At 38.3% G+C, this 13,968-nt stretch overlaps 1 protein-coding gene across 1 annotated transcript; it reads right to left on the minus strand.

The window, feature by feature from the left end:
- Positions 1-752: 752 nt before the first annotated feature.
- pkd2 (polycystic kidney disease 2) lies at positions 753-12,593 on the minus strand. The gene is made up of 14 exons (XM_086083620.1): positions 11,694-12,593; positions 10,881-10,994; positions 10,091-10,224; positions 8,928-9,403; positions 8,599-8,827; positions 7,283-7,453; positions 6,189-6,370; positions 5,717-5,837; positions 5,538-5,636; positions 5,329-5,450; positions 4,242-4,359; positions 2,970-3,136; positions 2,732-2,879; positions 753-1,563 (listed from the first exon to the last, which is right to left on the minus strand). The coding sequence occupies exons 1-14, from the start codon at positions 12,136-12,138 to the stop codon at positions 1,363-1,365; spliced, it is 2,727 nt and encodes a 908-aa protein (XP_085939746.1). The 5' UTR covers positions 12,139-12,593; the 3' UTR covers positions 753-1,362.
- Positions 12,594-13,968: the final 1,375 nt, after the last annotated feature.

Consider the following 13,968-nt stretch of genomic DNA (forward strand, 5'->3'; position numbering starts at 1 on the left):
GAGGCAAAATGCACGGTTAAGGCAACAACTGAGAATTAAAATCAACAAAATAAACATTTTTAAAAAAGGTGCTTCTTTTGGTATGTGTTCAAACATGACAATGTGCTGGATGAATGAATGTGTGCAAAAAAATATAGCCAAGCCACATTTTAGGATGTTTGCTACAAAAAAAAAAAAGGATACAAATAGTAGAATACAAGTTTGAGGATACGTTACACAGATTATTGATATTACGAGAATAAAGTTGTCGTTTTATGAGATTTCTTTATATTGCAAGAAAAAGGTTGGGTTATGAAAAAAGTCATGATTTTATGAGAAAAATATATTTGACAGGATGTTAGTTATAAAAGTACAACTTTTGTTTCTCATACTAGTACAAGAGTCAAATTGGAATATTGCAAAATAGAAGTTCATGAGATTTTTTTTGTAGTAACAGTTTGCAGGCTTTAAAAAAATATATATATATATATTATGACTTCTCCGAAATTTACATTTTATTCTCAAAAATTGACAATATAAACTTTTTTTTCTTCTAAGATTTCATGTTTTATTTTTTTCATAATATCACTTTATTCTCATACATATATGACTTTTTTCCACATAATATTTTTTTTTCCTCCAAAAGAATGACCACTTTGTTTTTGGAGGGGAAAAAAACTTTTTTCCCCTAAAAAAATACAACTTAATTTTCACAAAATGTCAAACATACAACTTAATTCTCGTATTATTTCAACTTTAAAAAAAAAAAAAAAACTTTCTAAAGATTCTCGTACCAAAGAAGACAAATATTCCCATAACATAACCCTTTTCTCACAATATTCTTTCATGGTTATTGTAATACTAAGACTTTATTTTTCTTTCGCACTTATTTTCTCACAATACAGCCACTGAAAACTAGAGTGGGCTAACTCCATTTTGGCCATTTTTAAGTTAAGTGCAGAGATGAATAGGGACAAGGCATATCGTTCCGATGAAAACTGATCTAAATCGGATTCCGTTGCAATTTTAACATAGGAAGGGAGCCATTTTTGCAAATGGTGATGATCAGTACAAGACATAAATCTCACTCTCAAATGACAAAATGGAGTGAGCACACTTTAGATTCTCTGTCTGACTCAATTGGTCGAGCATTTCACTTCTTTTCATCTCGGCGGTCCATCATACCAGTCCTTCGTCATTCCTTCATTTGCCCGACGCGAATAATCAAATATTGCTGTTTTTGTGACTTGATGTCAAGTGAACCTCAGCCGTACTGTCAGTGCATGAAGGTGACTACTGCCGTTGTCGTAATTGCTCTGATTTGTTCGCAACCAACGAATCCCTTTAAGTGTCTTAAAAAAAAAAAAAGTGTTACCTTGCTTTTCATACGTGAGCACTTCCGTTGGCGTCCGCGGCATCCAGGGACAGCGAGGAAGGGGGGCGGGGACGGGGACGCGGCGTGGCCCCGCCGGGGTGGCCCACCTGCGAGGAGACGTCGTCCGACTCCCAGCGCTCCAATTCCTCCCTCACCAGACGCTCCTGCTCGCTGTGAGCGTCGGCGTCACGGCCGCCGCCGCCGCGCTCCTTTTGACAACGCGCAGTTACAAATTATTTGACAAACTTATTTGTACGAGAAAGTTGTTACATTGCAAGAAAAAAAAAAGTTGTATTTGAAAAGACTAAAGCTTTAATATTACAAGGATATTTTAAATTGTGCTACAGTGCTAGAAGTTAACTGTGTTAGCTAACACTGTTAGCGAACTGTGTGAGCGTCACGACCGCCGCCGCGCTCCTTTTGACAACGCGCAGTTACAAATTATTTGACAAATTATTTGACAAACTTATTTGTACAAGAAAGAACTTGTTACATTTCAAGAAAAAAAAAGTTGTATTTGAAAAGACTAAAGCTTTAATATTACAAGGATATTTTAAATTGTGCTACAGTGCCAGAAGCTAGCTAACACAGTTAGCTAACTTAGCAATTACAAACACAATTTGTAATTGCGTAAAGATGACAAAGAGAATGATCATAAAGCATCAACACCATGCATCTAGCATGTATACGATCACAAAAACCAAGTTACATAAACAACTTTACAGTAGTTAAAATATTCAACACAAACAAAACTAGAGTTAGGTTTTCAAATTAGGGTTAGGGTTTCAAATTAGGGTTAGAGTTACAAAGTAGTGTTTGAAACTTCTGTTAGTGTTTTAAACTAGAGTTCAAAAGTAGGTTTAGATTTTCAAATTAGGATTAAGGTTTCAAATTGGGGTTTCAAATTAGAGTTTAAAAGTAGTGTAACTAGGGTTAGTGTTTCTAAGTAGGGTTTGAATTTCAAAGTAGGGTTTCAAATCGGGTTTTAAAAGTAAGGTTGGGGTTTCAAATGTGGGCTATAGTTTCAAACTGGGGTTTTAAAGTAGGCTTAGGGTTTAAATGTAGTTTCAAAGTTGTGTCAGGTTTTCCAATTGGGTTTGGAAAGTAGGGTTGGGGGTTCAAATTTGAGTTTTTAAACTAGGGTTAGGATTTTAAAGTACGGTTTAAAACCAGGACTAGGGTTTCAAAGTAGAGTAAAGGTTAGGGTTAGCGTTTCAAAGTAGGATTTCAAACTAGGCTTAAGAGTTTTAAATTAGAGTTAGGCTTTCAAAGTGGGTTTTAAAACTCTTTTGGGGGGTTTCAAATTAGCCTTTTAAACTACGGTTAGGGTTTCAAAGTAGGGTCTGTTCTTGCGGCCGACACGAATGAACGCCATACCTCCATGGCTCCTTCGAAGAGCCTTCCCAACACATCCCTCCTCTTGACGGTGACCCTCTCCATGGCCTCCAGCTTGACGATGACGGCGTCGATCTTGGACACGATGCTGCCGATGGAGTGCTCCATCCTGTCCACGCGTCTCACCAGACTGTCAACGACAACACGGCCGTCACGCGACGGACGCCAGCCAATCGACCCCCCCATCCACCCCCCCCCCCTCGCTTCGAGCGCGCCGTACACTTGGAACTCCTCGTAAGAGACGCCGCCCGAGCTGCTGCCGCGGCGCCGCGAGCTGTGCCCGCTGTCCTCGTCGTCGTCCTCCTCCGAGTCGTCCTGGCCGCGGGGCGGCAGGCTGCGCCCGCTGCACGCTCGGGTCAGAGAGTTGCGCTCCAGATCCAAGTCGTCCTGCAAATGCACTCGGGGTCACTTCGCGCTCACCACTGACTGAAAATGTTTTTTGTTTTTTTAATAGCTTTAAATAAACAAGCACCAATCTCCAAATTGTGGAAGTTTTTTCTCTTAATCCGAAACATGAAAAAAAAAAGTCGGGCCCTGGCCGCTATCTCCCAAAACATTATTCTTGGGGGGAAAAAAAAAAAATTCTTGTAAAATCACAAAAAAAATCTCATATAATGTAACTACTATTTTCTTGCAATCTTACAAAACTTGTTCAGCAACACTACACGTTTTTTCCTCATACAAAAGACAAAAAAAACGTTATTTGAAAATGTGAACTCTCGTCTTATAATGTTACTTTATTTATTCTGGTTAAATTACAGGGATAACATTGTGACTTATTTTCTTGTAATATAACGACAATTTTTTCACAATAGTACAATAACTTTGTTATTATAAAAACACAATTTCTTTCTCGCAAAATCACCACACGCCAAAATAAAAAGCCAGATTTATTTCATACAAAATTATGACTTTTTTTCTCAATCCTTATGACATCTCTATAAAAAAAATTTTTTTAAGGGTTTTCCTTCAATAGTATGTTTTTTTTTTTTTACATTACACCTTAGTTCTCATAAAAATTGCATTGGTAATATTACAACTGAAAAAAAGTACAATTATGACTTTTTTCTTGCAATATTGGAACTTGCAACTTTTTATACATATTACATAAAATTGCCTTTTTTTTAACAAAAACAAAACTGAAGTGTTTTCTTTTTTTAACCTTGATGTTTTTGGATTCACTTCAAATGCTTTTCGCTCTGTTTTTCATTAGGCAGTGACAAGATGTGACATTAAAATTGAAAACTTTTTGTTGTAACTTGAAAAGTTGTAATATCATTAGAATGAAAACAATACAATAAAAAAAAAAGCTATAATGTGATGAGAACAAAGTCATAATGTGAAAAAAAATGTTAGGAAGAAAACATTTTTGTTGTGGTCCACCATTTTGTTTTAGTGTCTTTCTTCCATGCCAAAACATGTTAGTCTCCGTTTTGATGCTACGGCTCATCATGAGCCCCCGAGGAGAGTGCTTGGCGGTCTTTGTACTTACTCGCTCCTTCTCCAGGTCGTCTCTCATCTGCTGGTGTTCGTGTTCCGTCAGCTCCTGGTCACCGTCGTGGTCGTACTTGGCAAAGATGGCCTGGATCTCTGCATCCGTGTGGCCCTTCCTGTGCCAAGGCAACACCAACAATGAGAGTCATATGAAATACAATAATCGCATGAAAGTTACTATTATCTAAACGTATTTGTTGTTTCTGTACAATAATAATGTTGCTTTGGTGCCATTTTGCTGCATCTTTGTGCCAAAGGAACAATTGAAGTCATTAAGGGAGCATTTATTAGACAAAAATAGTCCTTTGCTGCCATCTTGTGGCATCTAAAGTCAATTAGTAAGCCTGACATGGGTGTCAGTTACTTGTAGATATTCTTTTATTGCCATTCACAGGGTTTTTTTTCTTCAAAATTATAATTTTTTCTTCTAATTTTGTTTACGTAAAAAAAAAAATCCACTTTTTTTCTTGCAAAACTAAAAAAAAAAATTTTTTACATTTCAATTCTCATAAAATGACTTTTTAAATCAAATCAAGACTCTCACAATATTTCAAATTAATCTTATAAAATTAACATTTTCCCCATAAAATTCAAATTTTTTTTGCTACTAATATTACAACTTTATAGCTATAAAATTAAGAAAAATTTCCCAAATGTACCTTATTTTCTTGCTTTCAACTTCTTTCTTACAAAATCCCACCTATGCACACAATATTACAATTTCCTCACAGTATCACATTTATTATCCAAAGAATGTGATTTATTCTTGTAATATTGCACTTTTTTCTACTAATATTGTGATTTTCTTTCCTGTAAAATGTCATTTATTTAATTACAATGCCTTTTCTTTTAGATTTTTTTCCTCATTATGTTACAACCTTTTTTCACATTATTCTTGTTCTATTTAAAAAAAAAAAAATCTTATGGCATTACAACTTTTCCCATCATAATTTAACATCATTTTTTTTCCTCATGAAATCACAAATTAATTATGTTAAAATAACTTACGTTCTCACAAAAATTCTGTCTGAATGAATGAACACCAATTGAAATAACCCGGCCCTTGGTGGAGGTAACAAGCTCACCCTTTTAAATGCTGTCTGAGTTCATCCAAGTTGAGCTTGCCTCCAGCCTGACGCAGGCTGTCCGAGATGTCGTCCACCGCCGTCTTCTTCAGCCTGAGCTTCATCAAGGCTTTGTTACAACCCTGACGGGAGCATTTTTTTTTTAAGCCACGGGTTCCTTAACTTGATGCCGGCTAAAAAAAAAAAAAAGCAAAAGAAGCCTCTTTTACCTTCTTGATGAGGTCGCTCATCTCCATGTCAGACCTCTGCTGAGACATGTCCGCCTTCACCTCAGAGTACGTGTCGTTGATGATGGCCAAGAACATGTTCTGCGTTGAAGACGCGACGACGTGTCAGTGGAGAGTACGGAGGAGATGTTTTGAATTGGTTACGCAAAGTGCTTGCTCACCATGAGGATGAAGAAGATGAAGAAGATGAAGGTGGTGAAGTAGACGGGCCCCAGCACCGGGTTGGCCTCCTCGATCTCAGAGAATTCAAAGTCTCCCAAGATGATTCGGAATTGAGTAAAACTACACAAACACAGTCATATTTTCATGAAATACATTTTCCTACATTACCTAAGCAAATTTATTTCAAATAATTACAATGGGGCAGCTGTTTTGGTTAGCAACAGAGTTCAAATGGGTAATTACAGCCAATTGTTTTTTTTTTAGTTGTTGTTAGTGGATGACACACACAACAATTAATTGAGAGGTTTATTATTTTGTATTGGACACATGGTGGAATCGCTATAGATTTGGTGCTGCTGTTTTGTTTAGCAACGGAATTTCAAATGGGCAATCACAACCATGTGTTATTCAAGAAGCACTTGAGGAAATACGGCGGATGGTATGCGTCCTTGAAGTGATTGCTGCGCTCACATGCTGGCCTGGAAAGTGCTGAAGTCGTTGACTTGGGTTCCAAAGAGCAGGTAGGCCAGCTGGGCGTACGCCAGGAAGATGATGAAGAACATGATGGCGAAACCAACCAGGTCCTTGGCACAGCGAGACATGGTGCCCGTCAGCTGACTCATGGTCTTGTTGAAGTTGATAAACTTGAAGAGCTGAGGGAAGTGATTGGAATGTCAACTATAGACTCGCGCTATTACATTTTCATTGTCATAAAACTACAACTTCTTTTCAACACTGCCTTTAAAAAATAAAATAAAAAAGTTTAAAAAAAATAAAATAAAAAAGTTTAAAAAAAATAAAAAAGTTACAAAAAAATAAAGTTTAAAAATAAAATAAAAAAGTTACAAAAAAATTGCATTATATTAAAATTTCAACTTGATTGCAAGAACAATACAATTATTGTTAAATTGTGATTTTTTTTTATTGTAATATTACAGCTGTATTCTCACCGATGTAAAAAAAAAAAAAAGTTAAAAATAAATAAAATAGTTTAAAAAAATAAAAAAGTTAAAAAAAAATTAAGTTTAAAAAAAATTGCATTATATTAAAATTTCAACGTGATTGCAAGAACAATACAATTATTGTTAAATTGTGATTTTTTTTTATTGTAATATTACAGCTGTATTCTCACCGATGTAAAAAAAAAAAAAAGGTCCTTGGTGGAGGTAATAAGCACATTCTTTTCATTCAAGTCAAAATACTGGAGTCGACATGCATACTGTCATGTTTGGTTTCTGTTTTTGGTTGTGTGTCTCCCTTGGTCTTGTTGAGTGTAATCCCGCCCTTCCTCGTGTCAACCAATCCGCGCCCTCAGCCACTTATCTTGTATCTTGCCCCAGGTGTGTCTTGTGGTGTCGTTAGTGTGTATGTATTGAGTTCCCTGGTTTTGGTCAGTCCTTGTTGGATCATTGTCGCTGTCACCACTGGTGTTTTGATGTTACTTTGATTTTTTGGTCTCTTTTCAGATCTTTGTTGGTTTTGTTCACCCAGTACCTCGGTTACCGTGTTTTTGGTTCTCCTGCCTCCCTGCATTTGGGTCCTCCACTCCGTACAGTGACACATACCTTAACCCAGGAAAAGAAGACGATGACCGCCACCACGTTGTTGAACTGAAGCTGCAGGTTGGCCAGGGGTTCGAAAGTGGGGTGAGTTGTGTGGTTCTCCAGCAGGGTCTTGAGCAGGTGGCTGACCATGGCTGTTCTTGTTATGTTCATGATGATGGCCACCACACTCAGCTGCAAAAGGAGAATCGACGACAGCCTTGTGATGAACATTGAATATCATATATATATTATTATATGATATATATATTACAGAGAAATGAGGCGGTTTAGGCAAATAAATAATAATAATGTTGCCAACTGGTAAAGAGAACATTGGGTTTAGTTTAGATGAGGTGTGTATTTTTTTTAAAGGGTAGTCAAGTCAAAAATGTTATATACAATAATATGTTCTACGCACCCCCACTAGTCTAAACACAGCGTTCTGATTAATATTGTTTGTGGATAATGAATTAAACAGCAAAATCCACACTCGCAGAAATATTTCAAGCCTATTTTAAGATATTTTTTTTTTACATAATTCCCATTTACTAAATAATAATAATAATAATATTAACACAAACCTACCAAATGAAACTTGTATGATACATATTCATTAGTCTAATAAAGTCTATTTATTTGAAATGCATAATCCTAAAGTTTATGTATTTAGAATTAATAAAGCATAATTAATTAAATATTTTTTTATAATTTTTACATTTTTGGGATGTCTGCAGTCAGTTTCATCCCAAAAACATAAAAATTGAAAAAATGGGGACTAAAATGGACATAAGTGTTTTTCACAGTATATTTATCGCGTATCGGTAACCTGATTATTATGCATTTCAAACAATATACTTTATGTATTTTAAATAAACACTCTCATTATTATTCATTTAGACTAGAGTAATTATACTAAATTAATACTAAATACATAAACCTGGATTATGCATTTCAAATAAATAGACTTTATTAGAGTAATGCATATGTATCATGTATGGTTTATTTGGTAGGTTTGTGTTAAAAGTATCAACAAAAAAAAAAAGAATAAATTGGAATTTGTCATGTAAAAAAACCGACATAAATCTTAGTTAGGCTTGAAATATTTCTGCGAGTCCATCCATTTTTATCCATCTCAGGGGGCGGCCATTTTGCCACTTGCTGTCGAGTGAAAATGACATCACAGTGCCTAAAGGCTCAGCTTGTTTGTCACATGACCAAACCCAGAAACCCGTGAACCATGACGGGTCGTGCCAATCCACACGGGAACATTCACCTGGAGATCGCTAAAAAAGGAACAGCCACTATTTGAGGAATATTCTAAATAACCAGATACGTACAGTGACGATGAAGACATCCAAACAGTTCCACAGATTCCTGAAATAATGCAGGCGGTGGATGCGGATCTCGAGCGCCTCCTCGACCACGTAGTAGAGGATGAAGAGGCAGAACATGACCTCGCACAGGCCCACAAAGTGGTCCCAGCCGGACACGTATCGGATCAGACGCACCGTCTGGAACTGCCAGGACGTCACCACCCCGCCAGTCGCCGGGAACTCAACCAACAACCTGGCAAACGATGTTAAAGTCATTCCATCGTAAACACCTCGCTACGCTACACATTGTTAAACTCGTAATAAATGCGTGCTTTCATATAAACGATTCTCACCTGACAATGCAGAAGAGGTTGATGTTACCATTGTAGACGGCGAAGTCGAGGAAGACGGCTCGGGTGCCTCTGTCGAGCCACAGGTGGTCTTTGAGAAAGCGCAGCTGGACCGCCGACTCCTCCCTGGTCCGGGACAGGTCTTGGTAATATCCCCCGCCGCCATATTTGGACACTCGACCCCAGTGGCTACTCCCGTTGGCGCCGGCCTCCGCCACGTGCGTCCACGCCGTCCCGTTCCCGGGCCCGAAGGGGGCGGTGTCCTCGTTGGCGCGCGTGTAGACGTCGTAGCAGTCTCGGACCTGGTCGCGCAGGTCCTCGTGCACGCTGCAAGATTCGTTGCGGACCTTGACCTGCCGGAGACGAGGCACCCCGAGTAGGAGGTTCTCGTAGAAGATGAGAGTGTGGTTCTCGGGCAGGCTCTTGTTGTTGTACCACACTTCCCAGTACATACCGTTGAGAAAAGGTCCTTCTGTGAACTAGGAGGACGGGGAAATATGAATGTACTGGAGTTATCCAAAAAAGTCAAATGGTCTGGGTATTTACAATAAATCAATTAACCAATATTTCAATGATATAAATAAAACATGATAATATATAAATATATTTTAAATTGTATTTTACAAACTGAATAGTTGGAGTTCACATTTCACAAATTTATTAATTAAAAAATAATAATAATTTGGGGGTGGAACTATACTGTAAGTTATATATATAAATATATATATATATGTTATATGTCCCAACTGAGGGAGAGGCTTGGTCAGAGAGGAGCAAGTTTAGCATTGGTTGTTGGTGGAAGCTATCTCCATGTAAATGCTTACTTTCATAAAAAAAAAATCCACAATGAAATCATCTCTAAGATTTTTTTTTTTTAGGAAGATTGTAAAATGGTGTGATTATCTCTTGTTTGCTTACAACTATTAACATAGCCATTTATAAAAAAAATTTTTTAGGGTACATGCATATTTCCACTAACCTGTGAATAGCAAGGACATTACTGTACTGTATGTAATATTATTTTTTTTAAATAAAATTCCACCAATCAAACAACTATGAATACGATAAATTAATATTGTATAAAATGGTCCTAGGGTCACACTTTGCCCACCCTTGATCTCGTCTATGCTGCACTATGAGCTGTTTGCGGTAACCTTGTGACGCACCTTCCAGAAGTCTTCCATAGTTGAAAGGCTCCGAAATGTGGCCGGCTCTCCAGGTGAAAGGGGCGTGTCCAGGAAAAGCTGCGACATGACTTTGGTGTAATAATACATGTTGGTGCTCACCATCCCGTACGTCACTGCACACCGTTTCAAACACACACAAATATACACGTTTAAATACACTTGATCTACACAGAGGATCCCGCACACAAAAGTCAGGGCCCCAGACTAATTTTTTTTTTTTTATTATTATTTTTTTTTACTAGGGGCACAGCGGGCCCTAACCTGAAATGCGTACTGTATACCAACTTCTATAAATGTTCACATTTCCACTTATTTTTAATAAATTACGGATACATGGGCTAAAGTGTAGAGCAGGAGTTTGTCAGCAACAAAAAAAATATTCAGGAATAATATAAAAAAAAAAAAGAAATGCAAAAATTTCAATTATATCATCATCGGATGTGAAAGAGGCTTTCCTTTACACAATGCAAGTCTGTATAAAAGAGAGCAACTTCTCCTGCCTTGCATGGCATAATGTGCCAGGAAACATTTTCCTGAACCGCCCTTAACCACACGTTGACATTTTTTTATTTTTTTTTCACTGAAGCAGCAAAAAGAAAAGAGGCCAATATCACTGTGATCATCCAGCACATTTCAGATGCATATGCTCTCAATTTTCTGTCTCGTTGGGTAATTTAATCCCTGTGCTTGCATTATTCTGCGTCTGCTCAACTCATTGCTGGTGATCTCGGGTCGCCGGTGAAGTTACAGGTTTAAATCGGTTACTTACGAACGCAAACGGTGATGAGGAAGGCGACGTAAGTGAGCATCTCTCTCAAAACGTTCCATAGGTAGCGCTCTCGACTGCTGTCGTTGTCCTCCATCAACTCCGTGCCCCACAGAACTGCAACGGGGGAGACGAAGTAGTTTTCCAATAAATAAATATGGCCTTTGGGGGGGGGGGGCATAATGTGCCAGAAAACTCATCAAAATGCAATTAGAGTATTTTTCAAATGTTTTTAGCCCGAATGCAAACCATAGCCTTAACGGCTTGGATTGTGAATCAACGCTCACGTTTTCACGAATATCGGCCGATGATCGCTGGCCAATCGATCGGAACACCGAAAAAGTAGGTTCAATGAAGACTCGAAATGGTCCATCAGTATGAATATATGTCATGTTTTAGGGTTACAAGTAACGATGACTTTAATGCCCAATCTGGCGATTAGTTAATTTCCGGCCCAATATTCAAAAACAGGGCATTATTTCAAATTGAAAGTGCAGAAAATGCACCAGTTTAAATTACTTAAGATTCAGTTAGTTTGGTCCATAAAATGTCATAAATAGGCAAAAATGTTGATCATTGTTTTCCAAAGTAAAAGCAGATGTTTGAATGTTTGATTTTAATTCAACATGACCATAATCAGTCTGCTGTCATGATCAAAAATAATTATCGATGAATTAGTCGATTCATCTTGACACCTTTCATATTTAATTTTGATATTTACAATAAATCAACGAGATAAGTGAATTTTAAAAAGCAAGGAAAATGAATAAATCATTTCAACTAAACTCAGATTTGAACGTGCAATTTGTGACTTACTTCTAATTTTCTGGAGTATCTGCTTCATGCAGCTGCTGTGCTCACGCCTGCCCCGCTGTCCCTCATCCCCACCCGGGCTCGGGTAGGCTCCTCCGCCGTGCATGCGATGGCTGCCTCCTCCTCCTCCTCCTCCTCCGCCGCCGTTGTAGCTGCCCAGACCGCTGCTGCAACTGCTGTTGCTGGAGGCCGAGGACGCCGACCTTCTCCCGGGACTGGCTGCAGGCCAGTCCGCTGCCATGATCTCGTCGCCGGGCTCGAATCCTGGGTTGTCGCGGCTCCAGGCTTGTCTGGACGGCGTGGACGGAGTGCCAGCTGTGATTCCCTCGGCCGTCGAATCCTGATGCTGCTGTTGCTGCTGTTGCTGCTGCTGGATGTTGTCCATCTCGATGCCCTCGCTCGCCTCGCGGGCGGCGTGTTGGGGTTTTACCCGAGACGATGAGCTCATGGTACTCGGGCTACTTTTTTAATCCAAACAAGCATACGTCACGGATGGGTTTAACAGTTGGAATATTAAACCTCCCTTCAAGGGGAAAAAAAAAACCTCAAACACCCCCAAAACGACAAAAAAAAAGTTACAGTGAAACAGAAAAACACGTTAAGAAAGTTGATAAAGAACAACAAATTACTCATTTGACGAACTGGCTCCTAACTCGACGTCGTTGCCCAAAATTCCTTCCAACGAGCTTCGCCTCTAAAATGGCTCACGTCGCCCCCAAAAAAAAGAACCAAAAAAAGATGCCCAAGAAAACTTGAAGTTGTGGTTTCTTGGTTGTTTTCTTCTACAAATGCAACTAAGGACGGCAAATCGTCGTGTTTGCGTGAAAAAGATGAGAGCGAGAAAAGTTTCCTCGTCCCGGGACAGCCATCTTGTTCTTTCGCTGCCCCCCACCGCCGCCCGACCCCCCAAATAAAAAGAAAAACAGTCATTCTCGGGTTACATTAAAAATCATGGAAAAGTTGACGCAAATCGCTTTTTGACAGTTAAGATGTATCACTACTACTTTAAATTTATAATTTATTATAATTTTCATTTTATTTTTTTCATCTATTAGTTTGTCTGTCTGGTTGCGTGTTGGTGTTGGTATGCATTTTCGTGTAAATTGACAAATTGTGGCTACATAGTTTTTTTTTTTTATGTCTAATGCGGATGATGTTACGTAACATTGTGTATGTTGCTGATCGGTTACTATGGCAACCAGACCAAGCACAACAAACCAGTCACGGGTTTTCCGAACTGAAGCTAAGGGGCCCAATACTAGTGGATGGGGGTCGTATACTTCTTAGCTAAAACACTTTTTTATTCACATTTGTTGTTGTAAATTCAAGTGATTGGGTTTATTTTTGTTGTTTAAAATGTGAGTGTATTTCATATGGGTTCAATATTTATGTAGCTATATGGTGTGCAAAATAAGCCCTTCATATAAAAATTGTCTACATAGAAAAATGTTTGAAGAAAAATGTTTGAAGAAAAATGTTTGTTTTTACACTGCTGTACATTTACTGCTGTAAAAATTTCAGTAATTATTAGGGGGTAGAGGGGATGACTAAAGTGTTTAATGTTATTAGAATACTTTTGAGGCGATCTACATTGCGAGATGCGTTTATTGCTAATGTAACCCATATTAAGTTAACAATTTTTTTTTTTTTGGGGGGGAGGATAGTTCGTCTTGCACAGTGGAGGTCGCTGTTCTGTTTGTTCAGTTCCCTAAATGTCGATGACAAGAGCAACATTAAGATACTTGAGAACCGTTTTATATGATTATATATAAAGTGAAGTAAAAGTTCATTTGTCCCACAAATTGTTCTGTGCGTCGTGGTTCTTGTTGACCAGTAGAGGCCGCTAATTGGTTCGCTCAGTGGTAAAATTATGTCGTGAGCAACTGATTGGTCTTTTCGCTTAAAGTTTGAATGTCTAATGAGGCTTGGTCCTTGCGGTGTTTTGAGAAAAGCATGCCACGTGTTATTAAAACACATAAAAACTGTTTTAAATTATAATCAGGCCGCTGATTGGTCGGTTTATACATTGGCGTATTAAAAAAAAAACATGGCACACACATGGGTGACTTTTTAAAGCAAAAAAAACGTATTTTTCCCATGACAAGTTGACAGTTTGCGGCATTTAAGGGGGCGTGGCCAACATTGTGCCGTCATGGTTCCTGTTCGTGATTGGTCGGTTCGCCATTCCTCATTATTTATTCATTGTGATCGGATTTTTTTGACAACAAAAACTCGACAAACATGTTATTAAGACTTTTGGGGATCGTTTTAGATTGTG

The sequence above is a fragment of the Leptonotus elevatus genome, chromosome 8 (genome assembly GCF_054856555.1).
Source record: "Leptonotus elevatus isolate MCC_2025b chromosome 8, RoL_Lele_1.0, whole genome shotgun sequence".
Classification (NCBI taxonomy): domain Eukaryota; kingdom Metazoa; phylum Chordata; class Actinopteri; order Syngnathiformes; family Syngnathidae; genus Leptonotus; species Leptonotus elevatus.